The sequence below is a fragment of the Mytilus edulis genome, chromosome 8, assembly GCF_963676685.1.
Source record: "Mytilus edulis chromosome 8, xbMytEdul2.2, whole genome shotgun sequence".
NCBI classification, from domain to species: Eukaryota; Metazoa; Mollusca; class Bivalvia; order Mytilida; family Mytilidae; genus Mytilus; species Mytilus edulis.
This window is the reverse complement of record NC_092351.1, coordinates 66,543,258-66,564,928: the sequence shown is the minus strand read 5'-3', so window position 1 is coordinate 66,564,928 and position 21,671 is coordinate 66,543,258. Positions and strand designations below refer to the sequence as shown.

The following is a 21,671-nucleotide window of genomic DNA, read 5'->3' as shown; positions in this document are numbered from 1 at the left end:
TTGAACAATATATGATTAGTTGGAAACTGAAAAGCTTGTACATTTGACTCTTTAAAGTATGAACAATAGATCCAACAATGTGAAATCCAAATGTATTTAAAATATGCTAGTCATTGGTGGAGGGACTTTTGTTTGTGCTAAAGTAATAAGTATATGTTGTTACATTAAAAATTTCAAAAATGCCATTATTTGAATATTTCATTTCAGTTCTAAACAGAACATGAACAAATCAAATGATTTTTATTCCCAGTACCTTATTCAATACTAATAATTCAACCAATAAATACAATAAATAAACCTAATGTAAAATAAACACAAACTTTATTTGTTGTCTCTTTGACACATTTTCGTTTCCATTTTCATTTCTATTGATGGTTCATTGGCATATTTTGGCCATGCTAGCTGTTGCTGTTGTTTGACAACTTTTGTAAAAAAGAAATACTGATCATCTGTATATTAACTTGGTCTGAGTTATTCCTAAAATGTGCATAAAAGTAATGTCTGGTTATGCTAGGGTAAAGCCATTTTGTGATTCTGTAGGTTAAAATATACATCAATACTAAAACAGAATGGTAATAGATTATTTTGAATATTTTCTCTGAAAATAATCAGCCAATAATTACAAAAGGGTTGGGAATTAGTTATTTAATTTTCCTCTCAGAATTTTGACTCCTACCTTCCAAAGAGCACAAGTATGACTGTTTTGAAGTGATTAAAACAAAATAAAACTGTTGTTTTCCCCTGTGCACATAGGAATATGACTGGGCTAAATTTTGATACACCAAGTGTTAGAACAGTAACTTACATTCATTTATGAATAGGATCATTTAAATAATTAGTTTCCATACCATGTATTTTGATAGTTCAAGACAATAAGTCTTTCAAATCATTATTTGATATGTTGCATTGTTTTCATAGATCATGTTTAAGAATTTCACCATATTGTGTTGTCATAATTGTGAAAAGAAAGAATTCCATCCATATGTAAACTAAGTAGTTATAATTGATGATTATTTATTTTTCAACTTCTGAATAGGTTGTGAATAAATTTTAAAATGTATTTGTGATACTTTCTTTCTGCAAGGAAAATGAAAACATTATGTTCATTATCAGTGAAAGAAAAAGCAAACCAAACACTTCATAATTCTTAAGACTCATGGTTTATTCAAGATATATTTGATGTATTGAAAGGAAGGAATTGATGAGCACACTTAAATATATATGGATAAAGCTATTTCTCTGCATTCCTGTACTGTAAACATTTGTTGCTTTAAAAGTGAAGTGTTTTTACTTTTTTTTTTTAAATCACTTAGTAGTCAAGCAATGAAGCTTATGGAAATACTCAAATATCCTAATACTGAGAAATAAAGAAGGGTTTCATCTAAATCTTGTTTTGATGGAACTATGACTAATACAATTCATGACATTTTGATAAATTTAACATCAATTCAATGAATTCATAACATTTTGATAAATTAAACAAAGAATGTGATATGCAATGCTATACATTAAGTTTACTTTTATTTCTGTCAAAATCAATAAATTTGTTATACTTTGGTTGTGTAAAGCAAACATGTATCAATTAATCAATCCGTCTAGATAGTCATTCAACTGCCAAACAAATGTAATTTTAAAATACTTGAATATGCATTTATGCAGATTATGTATAGCATTTGAATTCTTACAATTTCAAATTTCACTTTTTTGTTGAAATTTGGAAGTTGCCCGAAATTAGCAATATTTCTCAGTTGTAACTTATAAGTAGCATCATGAAATTATTTGTACATTACAAATGAGGTGTGACAGGTAGAAATCAACCTTATAAAAGTGAACTTTACATGTATATGTATAAAACTTTGATTCATTTTAGAAACATTCAATATTTTCAAATACGAAGTAAAAGGTGAATTTTGGTCTTGTTTTATAGTTTTCATTACAACTCAATCTTCAAACAGTTACAGACTTTTGATAGAGATTTTATTTCAAGCCGAAATAGGATAACAAATATTGATATTCACTTGCATAAGTTCGATTTCTATCTGACGGAGCCAAATATTACGGTAAAGGTAATATATCCAGGTCTACGAATTACAGGATCATGTGACACCCTGCAGCATGTTAAGCATCTCATTTTATCATGATTACTTAAGTTTTATTCATGTTTGTTTGAACACTTTATCATGTGTAAATAAATGTTAGCAATTCATGTGTATCACAATGTGAAACAAGCTATCAATGGTATCTTAAATAAATAAAAAAATGAGGATAACTTTGTATTTGTCAGTTTTCATTTCACCAGGACAGTAGTCTTGCTATAAAACCAGGTTCAATCCACCATTTTGTACATAAGAAAATACCTGTACCAAGTCAGGAATACGACAGTTATTCATTCGTTTGATATGTTTGAGCTTTTGATTTTGCCATTTGATTACCGACTTTCCTTTTGAATTTTCTTCAAAGTTCAGAATTTTTGTGATTTTACTTTTGATCTATTTGTCTAGATTCAGTTCTCCAATTCTATAAAATTTAATTCCACTTCATGGCTACTAGGACATAGATGCCAACTATTAAACTGAACATGCATAAAATATTTGCCACCGGACGTTAAGCAACTAACCATCAATCAGGATTACCAGTAGAACACAATTGGTCTACTTCTTGTTCAATTCTCAATAATTAATGAACAAAACAAGTCTTTGTTATAAGTTTTACAATGTCTGATGAAACAATTTAAATTTCTAATGCAAAGAAAGAAGCTAGAAATCTGGACCATTATGCCTTTTGCATATACACATGTTATATGAAAAATATTTCCACTTAATGCAATGGTGTCAGTGTTCCTCATTTGCTCATTAACTTTGAATCATAGTTCTGATAAATTGAGGAAATCATCTTGTCACAGAGTGCCACCCTAAAATGTGACTGAGGAATAGAAATATGGTCACTACAGGTTGTAGGACGTCTGTTCGGCTGTGGTAGATGTACAAGTACGCAGCTATGTCCAGTAATAATGAGGAAGTTGATTCATATGCCTCTTGAAGAGTGAAACACTTTTGCTACTTTTAATACCGTTGAAAAAATTCTTTGATAGATCTGTAGGTGGCCTTTTGAAAAGCAAAATTTCTGTCACATATCCCTTATACCTCAGTTTCCAGTGTAAATAATTTCCGACCCTCATCCAGTGTGATCTCTGTTAAAGGACTTACCTTTTGTGCATTAATTGTTAATTTTTTCTCTTCCTGAATATACATGAAATATTTGCTACTGGACATTATGCAACCAATATCCAATCAATCATATCACTGTTGTGTGCCAAGTTATTCATATGATTCTTATCAATTTTTTCTAAAGTATAAAACGTCAAAAATCATGGACATTTAATGCCTTTTTACTGATTGCACTCAAAGGGGGTTGGTTGGCTTCTTTGCTATGGTAATGCAGCCTAAAATTCTGAAGAATATATGTATTTTAAATTGTCATTAGAAAGGAAAGGAAGTAAAGTTTGAATTACAAAAACAAATTTTTGAAGTATTTCTTTTAAGTGTTGTTTTTTGACAAGCCTAAAACTTCTGTCTCATAGTTTGACATAAGGATAGTGATGTGACAGTGTAAACCAACTTCTGTAAAGTTGAATATTTTAGAAGGTGGAACACCTGGATGCTTCATACTTTGTTTATAGACGCCTTATGTTATGAAGTTTCTGTCCGTCATATATCAATTGCCATTGACCTCATTTTCATGGTTCAGTGCCTTAAAAAAATGCAGAATTATTGCAATGTCAATTTCTCTCTTATTATGAGTAACAGGATAACTATATCTATTATGTGCATATATTGCAAGGCCCTCATGCATGTCAGACAGTTTTCATTTGACCTCAACCTCATAATAGATCAGTGACCAAGGCAAAGTCCATATATCAGATACTATAAGTAATGGGTCTATTTTATTTGGTGTATGGAAGAATTGTAAGGTGTACAATTTCAACCAGCAGGTGTCATCTGACCTTGACCTCATTTTCATGAATCAGTGGTTAAAGTTACGTTTTTGTGTTTTTTTTTCTTTTTCTAATACTTTGTGCAACAGGTCAACTATTAAGTGCATGGGAATATTTCATAATGAACATGTCAGACCTTGACCTCATTTTTACAGTTCTTTGCAAAGTATCAAGTTTTTGTGGTTTGATCTTTATATGCCCTGCCAAGGGGCATTATGTTTTTGGTCTGTGTGTTTGTTTGTCATGCTTCAGGTTAAATTTTTTTATGAAACTGAAGTCAAATCAACTTAAAACTTAGTACACATGTTTAATGAGACTATTTTTCTCAAGGTAGGTTTTTTATGAAACTGAAGTCAAATCAACTAAAAACTTAGTACACATGTTTAAAATGAGACTATTTTTCTAATTCCAATTCCCAAAAAAAAGTTTGGGACCAGAATTTCACGGTCCACTGACCAAAGAAAATGAGAGTGCCCATGGCGCATCTGCTTACTATGGACACATTCTTTTTTTCTTATACTACAAGAAAAAGGTCAACTATATTTGGTGAAGGAATGATTATAAGGGGTATATGTCTGTCTGGCAGGTATCATCTGACCTAGACCTCATTTTCATGGTTCATTTGTCAAGTTAGTTTTTTTTCAGATACTATAAGCAATATGTCAACTATATTTAATGCAGATTGATTGTAAGGTGGACATGTCTGAATGGCATGGTTCATTTCACCTTGACCTCATTTTCACAGTTCATTGGTTAATATTAATTTTTCCTAGTCAATTTTGTTTCTAATAAACTTTAAGCAATAGGTTAACTTTATTTGGTGTATGGAATGATTGTAAGGTGTACACATTTTTCGGTTTGGTTTATTTGACCTTGACCTCATTTTTGCTGGATCATGTTTAAATAATGTAATACTTGTAGTAAAGCTTTATATTTAGGACTTTCAACATGAAATCAATAGTAAGTAAAGAGGTTATTCACCCTCTGTGAAATATACTTTCAGCTGGTTGATTTATTTATCAACACAAAAAGTAGGATGCGGTGTTGTAAGCTAAACATGGACTCGGGATCTTTAATATTTATCAAATTGAGCTATTATATGTTTTCAAGATGTTTTTAAGGGAGATAAATCACAAGTACAAATCAAAACTAGAGTCTGTGTCGCTCACCTTGGTCAACAAAGGACACAGATGGATTCATGACAAAATTATGTTTTGGTGATGGTGATGTGTTTTTAGATTTTACTTTACTTAACATTCTTGCTGCTTACAATTATCTCTATCTATAATGAACTTGGCCCAGTAGTTTCAGTGAAAAATAATAGTGAAAATCTACAAATTTTATGAAAATTGTTAAAAATTGACTATGAAGGGCAATAACTCCTGAGGGGGTCAATTGACCATTTTGGTCGTGTTGACTTATTTTTAGGTCTTATTTTGCTGAACATTATTGCTGCTTACAGTTTATCTCAATCTATTCTAGTATTCAAGGGAATAACCAAAAACAGCAAAATTTCCTTAATATTACCAATTCAGGGGCAGCAACCTAACAACAGCTTGTCCGATTCATCTGAAAATTTCAGGGCTGATTTTATTAGATCTTGACCTGATAATCAAATTTACCCCATATCAGATTTGCTCTAAATGCTTTGGTTTTTGAGTTTTAAACCAAAAACTGCATTTTACCCCAATGTTCTATTTTTAGCCATGGTGGCCATCTTGGTTGGTTGGCCGAGTTACCGGATTCATTTTTTAAACTAGATACCCCAATGATGATTATGGCCAAGTTTGGTTTAATCGGCCCAGTAGTTTCAGAGGAGAAGATTTTTCTATAAGATTATAACGATTTACGAAAAATGGTTAAAAATTGACTAAAGGGCAATAACTTCTAAAGGGGTCAACTGACCAATTTGGTCATCTTGACTTATTTGTAAATCTTACTTTGCTGAACATTATTGCTGTTTAGAGTTTATCTCTATCTATAATAATATTCAAGATAATAACCAAAAACAGCAAAATTTCCTTAAAATTACCTATTTAGGGGCAGCAACCTAATAACGGGTTGTCTCCCCATGAATTCATAATTCACCTTATTAAACCCACAAAAATTTGAATCCCAATAAGGTAACTATTTTGTGAATAATTGAAACAAATCAAAATCCCTCCTTCATGCAAGTTTATAGAAAATGAACAAATTTTATAATAATAAAAAAGATTACATATTATTAAATTGTTCCTGCCTTTATGTATAAGCACAACAAGTGTTGAACTTGGTGAAAGAGACAAAACAAGTGAGACTTCAAGCTTCTGCTCACTGATCATATTCCCAGCCAAATATTTCAGTAAACAGGAAGTTGTTGAATGATGAATCTTTAAAAACAATACATGGTATACCTGAAATCTATAAACCCTGTTACCAAATTTCAGAAATCTTTGTATTGAAAGTTCCTGAGAAAAATGGAACAAAAATTTTCAACTTGGCTACTCATGTGTAAACTGATGTACATGTAAGTGTTCAGTAAACAGCAAGTTGTTGAGTGATGAATCTGAAATTAATTCACACAGTAAAGCCGTGAAAATTAATTTCAGAAATCCTTGTATTGTAGTTCCTGAGAAAAATGTGATGAAAAGAATTCATCAGATGGACTGTCGGACAGAGGTAAAACAGTATACCCCTCCATTTTTAAAGCAAGGTGTAATAAAAATGTATCATATTTTGTTATGTCAAGGCATTTGCTAAAAGTAATTTATTGTGAGGAGAATATTTGTTTTACATTGTAACAACTATTCGGCTGTTTCTACCTATAGAAAAGCAATATCTATGTCTCAATTTCTGTAAACTTTGGCCAGTCAAAAATAACAACATCTTATACAAGTTTTTGATGAGCATGACTTTTATGAAAATGGTCCAACAATTGGATGTTCTATGAGGTCTGTACAAAATCTTTACAGATGGAGTTAAAACATAATATATCTTTTTCACAATATCTCATAACATAATCAATCAAACAATAATTCAGTCTGTTAAAATAAATTAAATGAGTAACAATTAGATCACTTTTTACTCTTCTTAGATGAACTTGATCTGAAATTAGTTAAGGAGAAATAAATACATCAATCAGAAATAATCAATTATTAAGTGTTTCCTATAAAATCTACATGTAGACATAATGGCTTTTTACAGTGTTGTCTCTATTTTGTTCACACTTGTTTTTCTCTTTACTTTATTGAGAAACTGTATACTATATATGGTATGTGCAATGAAAGAAAAACATATTTTTTCGTTGATGATGTCATTATCCAATTTATGTCGCTGATGAGTTTTTTTTGCAAACAAGATGCAAGTCTAGGTGTCACAATTTTAGTCCTGGCCACAATGATGAATTTGTTATTATTTACTACCCCTTTAATGGTTGGTGCTGTTGATAAGATTAATTCCTATGTGTGTTTGACTGAATTTTTGTTGTTCGTCTGCAATGAATGTTTACCCTGTGTTGACTGCTGGATCCCAATTATTGTCACATTGATCTATTATGTCTGTTTGGGTTGCTTAACAAATTTGGTCAAAATGTTTGACAAAAAGTTAATCATATTCAAAAATGTAATGTGCCGTCATCCAGGAAGTAGGCATTTAAAAGATACGGTGTGACAGTGTGAAATATAAAGATTTCACCACTGCAACAAGTGTGTTACGATATTTCTTCACTTGAGACAGTTAAATTTTATTATTTTAAGCACAAGGCTTGCTGAGCTTTTAAAATTATTTAAATTTAACTGTTAAGAGTGGAGAAATGTTGTAGTACACACATTATAGTGGTAGAATCTGTTTCTCTAATGATTTTGATCTTTCCTTTTTCAAAGATTTTTTAGAAAGTTGTGTTCTTTATATGTGACTCCTTATTTCATGACTTCGCAATAGTAAATTTCAGAGGAAATCAAGAAAATTTGATGTCATAATTAATTTTAGTCTAATCTAATTTTCACTAGTGAGTAGAAATATTTTTCTCACATATATCAAGAAATGTGAAAATAGCTAAAAATTAGAGAAACATGTTACAACTCACCACTGTCAAATATTACAAATATTAATTCATAAATGATTGTTTGATTGAAAGTGTGCATATGTTAAACTAGTAAAGTTCAACAGTTTACAACGCTACCAAAATTTATAATCAATACTGCAAATTTCTGCTAGATGGAAACCATTGCTCCTACCTTTCAAATGAATTTTGTAGTAAATTGTTCACAGTAAATACTGAATGAAATAATCTTGAAAATAACATAAAAAATCATGAATATTGAATCTTCTCTCTCTGGTGTAAAAAGGTTCTACATGTACTAAGAAATTTTTCCTCATATTTCTAGAAGGCATATTTCTTTAATTCACAGGCTGTATTAAAAAAGATACGATTTATCCCGACTTCTGTCTTTATCACTCTTCTTTGATTTTTCTTTTGTCTTGACTCTAGTGGGAGATTCTTCAACACTCTCTCTGTCCTACAAAGATATCTCACATTATAATATATCTTATAACAACCTACAAATATCATGTAGCTATATTGTGTCTTTCTATGTTGTCATGTAACACTGTTTCAGGTAAGGGTGAAGGTTGGTACCTATTAAAACAATTAATCCTGCTGCATTTGTTTGCACCTGTCTTAAGTCAGGAACCCGATATTCAGTGGTTTTGTTTGTTGATATGTTTCACAAATGTTTCTTGTTTTTTTTTATATAGATAAGACCATGGTTTTTCCTATTTGAATGGTTTTACACTTGTAATTTTTGGGCCCTTTATAGCTTGCTATTCGGGGTGAGACAATGCTGTGTTGAAGACTGTACTTTGACCTGTAATGGATTACTTTTACAACATCAATCAATACTGTTCATGTGAAACACTTTGATTCTGAAAATTTTGTCTTTGATCAGTGACACAGGCCAAATTGTGATATATATATATATATATATAAATAATATTGAAAAGATTCACACAATAAAATTGGAATCTCTAAAGAGCCTTCAGGTGTCGCTCATTTTTGTGCATTGTGAATAATTTAGAAAATAAAGCACAATTTAAACTACAAAAATTAATATAGGTCAATAACAAATTCAACAGAACAAATCAGAAATTTTAGTGGTTAAAGGAATTATTATATCAAGCTATATCTGAAATGTTGCTATTAGGTCTGATAATTTTTGATTTTCAAAATGAATAATATTTGAACCTTTTTCACTTTGACAACTTTGCTCTCCTGGGTCGACCTTGATTTCGACCTTGGAGGTGAATCATCTGTAGGCTCATGTGGTTCCTGTAAATATAATTACTCCTCAGTTAACTTTAAAATATGGACCAGTATTGTCATTTTTTCTCATGTTAGCTAAAACACAAGTATGTTATTAACAAGGAACCCTTATATTCTGAGTTTGTTAGTCACTTTGTGATTCTTTTATAGTAAAATTGCTAAAAGTAAATCGTTTTTTTTTCTTTTTCATATAAGTTCCATAGAATCTCTTAAAGGCCTATAAGACAAGGTCAAACAATGCCCATTGTGGTTCTCTTTCTTATGTGTTTTTCTTTTGGCTGGGTTTCTATCTGATTTCAAGGTAAGCCAGCCATACCTCCTTAGGCTTAGAATAGACTTCTATGGAGTTGTGTTCTTCACCATAAAAAATCGTCAATTATTCCTTTAAGACATCATTGACCAGAAAGAGGAGATTGCCTGTGCCCTGCACTATTAACGTTCATCAAGCATCTTAGTGATTGTCATTGTGCAGGTTAAACTAGACGAAATGTTTTTTTTGTAGGTTCTTAATCATAATTCCCTGATGACAGCAGTACTAATTGCCAATTATAAGAATTAACTTTGCTGAATAATTTGTGGAGTATAGCATCATATTTTTTAACCACTTCCTCAACATGGGAACGGAAGTGATGATGCCCCTAAACATATAGATGATGTTCAATAAAACCAATTTTTTTGTCAGAAATGTATTGAACTTGAATGTTGTCTATTTAGTTTTTTAATGACCTATCCTCTTCATTTCTAGTGGCTATAAAGTTATGACATACTTGTTACAACTTTCACACCATTAACTTGAAATATGTACATTTAAAAATGTTAATATTAATTTAAATTTGTTTCTTCCTACTGGTAAACATCAATAAAACTATCAACCTGACCAAAAAATACAACAATCCAGAAAGACTGTTCAGGTCAACAATAAACCCAAGTGTCTATACAATATGTCAAGTTTTAACTCTAGAATATATAAAAGTTGTAAATTAATTCAACAGAAACCATGACAACATATCACTATCACCAAATCCCTATAATACATAAAACATTGCAAGATTAGTTCAGATTCCAGCACCTTGCATGCAACATTCTAAATATTGCCTTTTAAAAAACCAATTAAATGCAGTGAACTAGCAAGTTTATCAATCATGCAAGAAGCTGCTTCATTATGAATGTGTGTGGGCAAAATGCTGCGTTCCCATTCACTAAATATAAATACAATCAACTCTTTTCTGTTTAATATGAAAGAAAGTACACGTATAAAAGACATGACAAAACTATATACTGTATAGTGGGTTATCTTCATGGGGTGTAAATTTTTGCTTATTTTTGCGGATAGAACAAAATTGCTGAAATAAATTCCGCCAATTTAAAAGTGTACATCCAAAAGGTATTGATAAGAGTTTTGAATACGCCAAAATAATAACTGCCAAAATATTTTGTATATCTTATTCAATGAAATTCATAAAACTTTACACACGCCAAAAATAACCTGCTTTACATTTTCATATTATATATTAAAAAAAAGACCTATTTCATATCTAGTCATGGTTTTAATTATGATAAATTGTGATGCATCAGTGTTATCACAAGAGTTGATTGTAGAAATATACTTAATCAAGAACAGTCGTTGTGTTTTGATGATAAAAATATTCTTTCAGGGCAGTAATTGTGTTATAATGAGGTAAATGTTTTTTCTATCTAAAACAAAGTGCCTGATTTTCCTTCAAATAAGGAAAGCTTTAATGCAAAAAAAGATGATTTGGAAAATTCAGGAATGTATAAAGTGCAAAGCACCTACCAATGACTGATATTCTTATACCTACAGAGTGTAACTTTAAATATTGACCCTCTGACAATTGGTAATAGAAAGAATTGACATGTATATGTTTCTGTCAGACTTGGATAAAAATTACTGCCTCTAGGCTGTGTGCTTTCCTCAAGTGAGGGAGATACTTGTTTAATCACTAGTCTGGTCAAACCATTTGGAAATAGGTGTTTCTTGCATCTCTGCTACATGCACCACATTTTGAAGAGATATCAAATTCTGGTTCGCTCTGAGTCAGAATAATGTGTGTCAAAAAGTTGACATGTCATACTACAGACAGTTACCTTCTAAAGTAGTGTTGCCAGTTGGTCTAGTAAAAATCAGGGTTTATTATTAAATCATATCAACATGTTCATGTCAAGATATGCCTGTAATGTTTGCCACTAAACATTAAACACCAATCTACTGCTCTGATGGGTTGGAATCTTTGACTTAACATGTATGGTGTACAATGACCAAACTAACCTTTTTTATTTTAACAACTTGACATTCAGACTTGAACTTTCTTGTCGGAGATTCATCATCTGAGGCGACTGGTTCCTATAAGAAACAATAAGGATATTCCCTTCCATTTATAACATAAACATGTCTTGTTTCCATAGGCTTAGTTAGCCTTCTATAAAGAATAGGTAGGCCATATAGTGACCTAGAGTTGGTAACTTCTGATTTGGCGGAGAGTTGTCTCATTTGCAATTCTATCACATCTTTTTTACATTCTTTTATCTTTACATTTTTTCTTTTTATTCCATTCCCTTATTGCTTTGCAAATATTTGTGTAAGGGGTCTTCATTACTTGCATGTAAACTGAGGAAAAGATTTTTAAGTGAACTGTAATATATGGGATTGTGTTTACCGGATATGGATTATGTCAAAAGCTGGTACTGTGGATTCATTATTATTCGTTGGATACCAATTTTCATGGATTTCAGGGATAAAGGTGAACCATGAAATTTAAACTGTTCAACGAATGCCAAATTTCCTAAAGGCTTGTATGCAATCCACGATAAAAACCATAAAATTTGATATAAACGAATATGTAAGTTTTCCTTAATCCATGAAAAATTGGTACCAAAGAAAATAAGTGTTATTACAGTATCTGATGACTTTATTCATGGAGTAAACTTTAATAATGAAAATTACTGAATTTTATTCTATATTAAAACAGGTCTATGTAATGTCATTTATTTTCAAAGGAATAGTGTATTCTTGGTCTGATGAAAATCAAACAAAAATCTGGGGATATCTTATTACTAGTTCTGCTTGTAAAATTCATATTTACAGTCATTTCTTTTGCTGTTATCGAGTTTTATCTAGTTAAAGTTGGAATTTTCTTATTTTGGATCCTTCAATTTAGTTTTTGATGATATGATGTGATGCGTGCTATATAATCTAATTCTAAAGCATGCAACTATATTACCAACCCATGATCATGTGACAAATCCTAAACCCATTATCATGTGACATATCCTACCAACACATTATCATGTGACCTACCTTTTTAACCAGATGAACCTCAGATTTAGAGGAATCACTCTCTCGTCTCTTTAGATGTTTTTCTGTGTCACCATTTATTTTACTGTGACTAGAACGACCTGTAATAAAATAAATTATAAACTGTTATGGATTTTTGTTATTGATAAGATAGAAGGCCTTGGAACTCGTTTTATTTTGTCAAGACATTGACGATCCAAGACATATATAGTGCAGAATTGTTACCTGCTACATGTTTTGGATATATTAATATGGTCTCCACAGAATCCCATCTGGCTTTGGTGTTAGTCATAGCAACTAAATCTTTCAACCTAGATTATGTTTATTTTTCATAGATTTAGTGGGTAAGAAATTATAAATAAGAGAAACAATAACAATGTGTCCAGAGGACACCATACACAAATTGCACTATAACATTACCATGTTTAGTGAACCATGAATTCTTGGTCCCTAATTTGGTATATATTTATAAACTATCAAAAGCAAAATCACATCAAAATGAACATATGTACATGTGACCACAACTTCATTGCAGCCTCAATGATAAACTTTTGAGTCCACAAGCCTTAGTTTTTTTGAAAATTTTACCAGTAGTTGGATTCTAATTTTACAAGCCAATGAAGTAAGACTTGTGGTTAAGTGTGAAGACTGTCATTGTAAACTACCTTTAACCTGATATAGACCAGAAAACTTACTGCTACTTTCTTTTATAAGCAGGAAATAAAAATAGAAAAATAACAAAACAGTCACTTTTTCTTAAACTGAAAAATCTCCAACAAAACTTTAAAATCTTCTCAGAAATATTATTTGTACTTTGGAACTACTTACTTGACGATGGTTCAAGACTTCTTCTTTTCTTCACCTCATCATGATTAGCATCATCTTCCCAATCCTGCTAAAAACAATGAAATCAAAATTATAAAAATGCTTTCTTTATAATGCCTGTACTGACAATTAAGAAATTATTGAATGCGATTTTTAATGAAAATGTTAATCGAACATACAAATATGAAGGAATAATTTATGAGAGTTCAGAACCCTTTATTCTGATTATGAGCTGACCAGTGTTTGTTCTTACTCCTAAATGTTGCGTGCCACGCAAAGAACTAGCAAATACTAATTTCCAAGTTTATTGTTGGACTCAGCCAGACACTCTCTCCCAAAGAACTGTCAAGGGTAAAACTTATTGCCCCCTCCGTAGCAAACAAAAAAAACCCCTAAAAAACTGAAATTACTAACTCTTTTTCTATCTTTTCTTTCTTTATCACGTTCTCGGTGTCTGTCTACTTCTGGAACTGGTGATGGACTCTAAAATTGTAAACATATGTATAAATAATTTGATAAGAGCTTTGATTATAATTAAACACCAGGATCTATGTGAATTTTCAACAACAGCTTCTCTTTTAACATGTATTAATAATTTAGGTCTGATATTTGTATCTTTTTTTGTTGATCTTTGTTCTCTGATTTCAGATTCTTTTTATCTACTTTAATTTTTACCCAAAATACAATAAATTGCTTCGCCAAGCGCAGCTGCATACGACTACAGAGCCTGAGAGGACCAACCCTGAACAGTTGGGGCTAAAATTGACACAATATTCACGCTTGATACAGGTCTGAATTTGATTTTAATTAAATATTTGACATAAAATAGGTTTCTGACACAGAATAACTGTGGTCAAAGAACTTAGAATTGGTAATATGGTTTGAATTTATATTTAATTTTTTGCTTTTGTGCAATACACTATGCTGTTTCGAATTGACCTCCCCATAAAAAAATGTACCCCACTTTTTTATGCTTTTGTGCAATTCACTATGCTGTTGCTTATCGGCCCCATACCTGAAATAAATAATTCCCCCCCCCCCCCCCCCCCCCCCCCGTTTTTGGCCAAAAAAAAATTATTTGAAGAACCACAATTACCCATTTAAATACATCATAAAAGTCTTAAAGGGGCACCACTAGCTGTCAAATTCATGTTCACCGATTTTAATCAAATTCTCATATTTGATTTATAACAATTTAAAACATTTATTCAAACTGTTAAAAGTCTAAAATAAACAACTTACAGGGCACGGTCATGAAAATACATAACTTCGATTCGTGTGTATTTTAGTCTAGACCCCATCTTATTAACTATCTAGTTGATCTCTATAGTCATCCAATGACAATATTAGCAATGTAAACATAAATATAGATATAAATAGATTAAGCAAACTCGTGCTTTTGGATTTTTCTGGGTTAATTTAATTCATATTATAGATGAAAAATAAATGTTTGTCGCTGTTTTTACCTGTATAAGAATGATTTTATGTGGATCGAATCAGTCAACCAAATGATTTACCTTTGTTTCACTTTCAATGTTGACATTCTTTTCCTTTAAATAACTTTACACATACAAATCACGTGTTATCCATCTCAAGCTAATGGTTAAATCGCAAGTGAATAATTCATAATCAATGGTTTTTTTTAGCTTATTTTGACAAAATTAAACTATACTGGCTGCTAAAAGGGAATCATTATTCCACCATTTGCATTTCATTGATGATTGAGCAATAAAAATAATGTATTAAATTTTTTATATATTTCGTAGCTAGTGCCCCTTTAAAATAGAAAATGACATGCATAATCATCATGGTTAAAATCAATATTCCTTAATCAGCATTTAATAGAAACTTCTAAAAATAAATTGACAGCTAACCACCTCAAGACAATACAAGACTGCTTTTAAATTGTCTTAAGTAATTGTTCATTTACCAGAAAACCCTTGTTTTTCCCCCTTTTTTGCCCCCAATTCCTGCACAGTATGAGCCATAACCCCCCCCCCCCCTCTTTTCCTCCCCCAAGCCAATCCTGACCACCCCTTTGTGGTATGGAAACTGGTGGTATAATTTCAGAAAGATCCATACACCGTTCCACAAGTTATTGTCTGGAAACTAGAAAAGTGCTTATTTGGGCCCTTTTTGGCCCTTTTTCCTAAACTGTTAGGACCATAACTCCAAAAATCAATACCAACCTGCCTTTTGTGGTAATAAACCTTGTGTTTAAATTTCATAGATTTCTATACTAAAGATATCCGTAAACCATGTCTTGGGACAACTACAACATGATACCTTTATATGACCACAATTTTTTTTTGCTGTCTTATATAAACAGATCAAATCATAAAAAGTTAAAACAGTAAGCAATGAACTGTGAAAAAAGAGGTCAAGGTCATAACACCTGCCAGAGTGACATTTACACCTGACAATCAGTCCATACTGTAAACATTTTTGAACTTTTGATAATAGTTTAAGAAAACATATCGAAACATAAACAAAAGAACATGCTGAAATGTCTAGCCTTCTTTAATAACCATTGGTATTATAATGATAGTATTAAATATATCTGCCTTACTACAACTATCACATTAACATTGTGGAGAGGGCTTACATAGGCTATGCCTGTTGCCCAATCCAATTCAATATTTATTTGAATAAAATATTGTTTAAATTAATCACATTAAATTTAACATGATCCAAGAAAATGAGGTCAAGGTCTGATAAATCAAGCAATGAGGTCAAGGCCAATACACCTGCCAGACTGACATGTACACCTTTACAATCATTCAACACTAAATATAGTTGACTTGTGGCTTATATTTTTTAAGAAACATACTCAACCAAGAAAAGTAAACATTGACCAATGAATCATGAAAATGGGGTCAAGGTCAGATGAACCATGCCAGGCAGACATGTACATGTTCCAGACCATATGAGTATTTGGACCGTACGCGTACGGTCCGGACCGTATACGTATACTCGTACGGTCCGACCATACGCGTACGGTCCGACCGTATGAGTATACGCGTACGGTCCAGCTGATGTTTTGGGATCACATTGGTTAAATTTAAACAAATATTTATCAAAATCATTATTTTTAGTTATACAAATTGATTTTATTACATGTATATGGATGAAATGATTAAGCGAACAATTGAAATTAAATATGTGTTTATTTTAATATCCGTGATTCCTATTTTGGTACTCATGGTGACACTGACTTCCACAAAGAACGTCATATTTTTTTTACAGTAACATAATTTGTTCATGCACGTTGCTTTGCATTTTTTTTGTAAAGTTTCTTAATATTCTGAAACGATTGTCCTCCCACTCTAAGTTTACTTCCGATAACTTCAATTTTAATTAGCATACTTGGCTTCAATATATGAATTACTGACATGCTAAATGAGATTAACAGATTAAATAAACATGATTTTTTAAAATAGTTATAACATTATTTTGTTTTATTTCAATTACTATTGAACTTTTTACATTAATTTGAGATGTAAGCTATGTTGATCTGTTATATACATTTGTATCTGATAAACGTGACCAACTTCTTAATATTAGTCAGACCGTACGCGTACGGTCCGACCGTATGCGTATTTTGAAAATATACGCATACGGTCCAGACCGTACGCGTACGGTCCAAATACTCATACGGTCTGGAACATACACATTACAATCAATATATGCATTAAATATAGTTGACCTATTGCTTATATTATCTGAGAAAGAACTAAACCATGAAAATGTAACATTGAACAATGAACCACCAAAATGAGGTCAAGGTCAGATGATACCTGCCAGACATACATATACAGCTAATAATCCATCCCTACAACAAATATAGTTGACCTATTGCTCATAGTTAAAGAAAAACAGACCAAGACATAAAAACTTAACTTTGACAGATGAACCATGAAAATGAGGTCAAGGTCAGATGACACCTGCCAGTTGGACATGTACACCTTATATCCTTCCATACACCAAATATACTAGACCTATTGCTTATAGTATCTGGGATATGGACTTGACCACCAAAACTTAACCTTGTTCACTGATCTATGAAATGAGGTCGAGGTTAAGTGATAACTATCTAGCAAGGTAGGCACATACAAAATATACATATCTAATTGCTCATAATAAGAGAGAAATGAACATTACAAAAATTCTTAATTATTTTTCTCAAGTAGTACCTGAAGCAAGAAAATGAAGTCATGAACAAACGACATGGGAAAGATGGAAACTTAGTAACTTAAGCCATCTTTATACATATACAAAGTATGAAGCATCAAGGTTTTTCACCTTCTAAAATATTAAGCTTTTAAGAAGTTAGTTAAAGCTTTTTGAGAGAACTGAAATGTAAACAGGCATCGCTCTAAAACAGTAAAAGTGACACCCTAAAAATTCAAACTTGATCTATATTTTTAAAAGTGACACCTCTAAAATTCAAACTTGATTTGTATTTTGTGGTAAAAATCATTGTGTATAAGTTTCATAACATTTAGTTGGGGCTAATTTAAGTTAAAGAACAGAAACCAACTTATGGATGTTAGTTCATACAGACAGAAAATTGTATGTGATTTTTTTCCAAATGTAAAGAGGCACAACTCTATAACGGTTAAAGTTATGACCCAAAATTCAAACTTGATTTGTGTATAAGTTTCAAAACATTTGGTGAGGCAAACGAAAGTTAGAAAACAAAAACCAACTTTGGGAATTATGTACATACAGACAGACAAGGGTATAACTTATTGCCCCCTTCGCACCAAGACATAAGACAGACAAACAGACAAACAGACACTTTTATGATGGTATAATACTAAACCCCTAACAGGAGGGATTGTGCTTGATATTCATAATTTTTTAATTGAGGTCTGGAGCTGGCATGTTAGTAACTACTAGTAGTCCTTTTAATTTATGTATCATTATCATTTTGTTTAGTTTCTTTAGTTTCCTAATCTAACATCAGACTCAGACTTCTTTTATACTGAGTTTTACTATGCTTATTGTTGTGTGTTTGTTTTTTCTACATTGGCCAGAGGTATACAGGGGAGGGTTGAAATCTAAAAAAAAAAAAAGTTTTAACACTGCAGCATTTTTGCACCTGTGCCAAGTCGTGAGCCTCTGGCCTTTGTTAGTCTTGTATGATTTTAAATTTTAGTTTCTTTTATAAATTTCGAAGTTTAGTATGACCTCCATTATCGTTGAACTAGTATACATTTTTCTTTGGGGGCCAGCTGAAGCACACCTCGTGTCGCAGGATTTTTTCGCTACATTGAAGACCCATTGGAGGTCTTCAACTTTTATCTGCTCTTTGATCATATTGTTGTCTCTTTGACACATTCCCCTTTTCCATTCTCAATGTTATACTTCATAGCATAAACTGTGGCTAATGGGAATCATTACATCATGGATCAGAAATTTTGACTTAATCAGCCAAGATGGGTTTCAATGTTCTTTGAAAATCAAACAAATTGGACCCCTTTAAAATATTTGACTTTTCATCAGGGTAAAAGTAACCAGACTTGGTACACTTAAAAAACATGTCTGCAACTCTGCATCCATTGGTTGTATTTTAGATTCATTCATTCTTAAAAATGTGTGAATTTGACCTGAGTAAGCAATAAATATGTACAAGAACTTGCAGTGAGGTGTGTACATTTGTTCTGTGCAGGAGGCATCACTTTCTGAGATGAAAATCAGTAAAAAAAGTGATCAACAGTTGCATGAGATTTTGTTAAGAGCTTTTAGCGTTTTGTTTCTTTAATTAACAAGAATACACAATTTGACAAGCTAAACATATCCTAATGTTATTTAAAATATCAGATAAATGGGGAATGTGTCCATAGGACACAGATAGGTGCCCAAAGTTGTATATCATATATAGTTATAATAGGACATAACTAAAGAACAGTAAACGTTTGTACTTGATCTGAGTTTTGTGGTAATAAGTATTTGGTAGAGTCTCTTTACATTTTGTTCAGGATAACTTTAGTTAGAAAACAGAAACGAAAAAAAACAGCAATTTTTGCATGAGTAAACAGGAATAACTCTACAATGGTAAAAGTTTCAGCACCAAAATTCAAAATTAATCTGTATTATGTGGTAGCAAGCATTGTTTATAAGTTTCATAACATTTGATTGAGGCAAACCAAAGTTAGAGAATGGAATTACAAAGGAGCATAACTAAAGAACAGTAAAAGTGACATCACCCAATTTCAAACTTAATCTGTATTATGTGGTAATAAGCATTGAGTTTAAAAGTTTCATAACATTTAATTGAGGAAAACTTAAGTTAGAGAACTGACACAAAAAATTCAGCACCTTTTTATGTTTATTAAACGGCACAACTCAAGAACGGTAGAAGTGACGCCACCCAATTTCGAAAATAATCTGTATTATGTGGTAATAAGCATTGTGTATAAGATTCATATCATTTGTTTGAGGCAAACTAAAGTTACAGAACCAACTATGGAACATACGTACGTACAGATGGACAAGGGTAAAACTTAATGCCCCCTCTGCTAAAGAGGTGTCTAACACATTCAAGTGCTGGCAACCTGCTTAATATCAGATGGGGAGATTTTTTTTTTATATGTATCAGAAAAAACATCATGAAAAACTACCTATCAGATCTAGATATTAAAAGACCTATCAGGTGTAGAGTTTCTGTTCATATTGGGTGGATGGGCTTTCATGGGGAAAATTGACCTATTAGAATTTTTTACTGCAAGGGGTGTACCCATCAGAATTTTGCTGACACTCAAATACAATACAAGACAATGTATGATACAAAACTGTCTAGATACCAAAGCACCCCTAAGATCTGAAATAGGCATTTTTGTAACCCCTAAGATGTAATTATTTTGACCCTTGCAAACTATTTATTGCTGCATGACCCTCAGAAGTTTTTTGCGTATAATTGTACATTTCAAATAAAAAAAAAACAAGAACAGAATTACATCCCCTTAGATGTATAAATTTTACACCCCTCAGAAAGGACCATCCATCCCCCTTTAGCAGACATTAACTTAAATGGCCAAATATAGCCCCCACTCCTTAATTAACCATCTCCCATCTTTTCAATAACAATAATGAAAACTTTGCTTCTATTGTATTTTTAAGGTGTTGAACCATTATTTTGTTTTGTATTCCAATAATCAATTTCAGTTTTCCATGTTAACTCTGTCTAGTAATGCAGTACAACTTTTAAAATAAATGTTACATTTTTTCCTGATTTCAAATTTTGGTTTTATCTATTGATTGGTGTTTAACGCCACTTTCAGCACTTTTGGTTATATCCTGGCTGTCAGTTTTCATTGGTGGAGGAAGTTAGAATGTACAGAGAAAACGTGTGGGGTTCAAACTCAAAACCTAAGTGTTGACAAGCTAGTGATACAGTAGATCAGTGTCTTAGGGTTTTATTTCTTCAAATTATCCTTAGAAAGGAAGTTACATTTTCCAACTGGTCATTATTCTCCTTTCGCAACACATTTAAATTTACTTTGAATAGGGGCAGACACAGCCTTTTTTGAAACAGGGGCGGGGGGTTTCAGAACGCATGATAAAGGGAAGGTTCCAACCATGTCTCAATTGAAGTACATTGATTATCAAAAAAAAGAGGGTGCTTCAAACCCCGTAACCCTCCCCCTTGATCTGCCGCTGTGTGAAAATGGGAAGGGTTTTATTTTCTCTGATTTTATCACATTGCTTTATTTGAAATGCATTGGACACTCAGTCATATAAAAGTAACAAAGAATAGTCATGATTTTTTTTTCCAATTGCCAAGAACCTCTTTGAATATAATACTTGAACTAAACAGTCCAGCTAGAAAAAAGTCATAAATAAATAGGGAATGTGTCCATGGGACACAAGTGATGCCCCTGCTAGCATATAATGTTATAAAAGGACATTTCTCAAGAAAGGTAAAAGTGACACTACCAAAATTAAAACTTAATCTGTTTTTTGTGGTAATGAACATTGTGTATAATTTTCATATCATTTGGTTAATGCAAACGAAGTAAAGAGAACAGAAACCAATTTTGGGACGTACAGACCTACGGAAAGACAAGGGTAAAACTTAATGCCCCCCTGGAGGAATACAAAAGTTTTGTATTTGATGGTATCTCCTGAATGAAATTGTACCTACCCTTTTATGGGTGTCTTTAGACTGGCTTCTCCTCCTCTCCTATAGTAATGGACAAAACATTCAAAATATCTGTGATCAGGGGATTTTGATG

At 31.9% G+C, this 21,671-nt stretch overlaps 1 protein-coding gene across 5 annotated transcripts in view; it reads right to left on the bottom strand.

The window, feature by feature from the left end:
* Positions 1-6,860: 6,860 nt before the first annotated feature.
* The window catches only part of LOC139486825 (THO complex subunit 2-like), a 59,128-nt gene continuing 44,317 nt past the window's right edge, over positions 6,861-21,671 (bottom strand). For 2 of the 5 annotated variants that reach the window (XR_011655640.1, XM_071271819.1), the window contains exons 33-40: positions 21,581-21,619; positions 13,846-13,914; positions 13,435-13,501; positions 12,610-12,707; positions 11,581-11,655; positions 9,216-9,299; positions 8,402-8,490; positions 6,861-7,078 (exon numbers count right to left, since the gene is read on the bottom strand). Coding sequence is in view for 4 of the 5 variants with exons in the window: in XM_071271819.1 (XP_071127920.1) it covers positions 7,048-7,078; positions 8,402-8,490; positions 9,216-9,299; positions 11,581-11,655; positions 12,610-12,707; positions 13,435-13,501; positions 13,846-13,914; positions 21,581-21,619 (552 nt within the window). In the remaining variant the exon portion in view is untranslated. The remainder of the gene's footprint in view (positions 7,079-8,401; positions 8,491-9,215; positions 9,300-11,580; positions 11,656-12,609; positions 12,708-13,434; positions 13,502-13,845; positions 13,915-21,580; positions 21,620-21,671) is intronic. The other 3 variants (XM_071271820.1, XM_071271821.1, XM_071271822.1) reach the window with 3 other exon arrangements.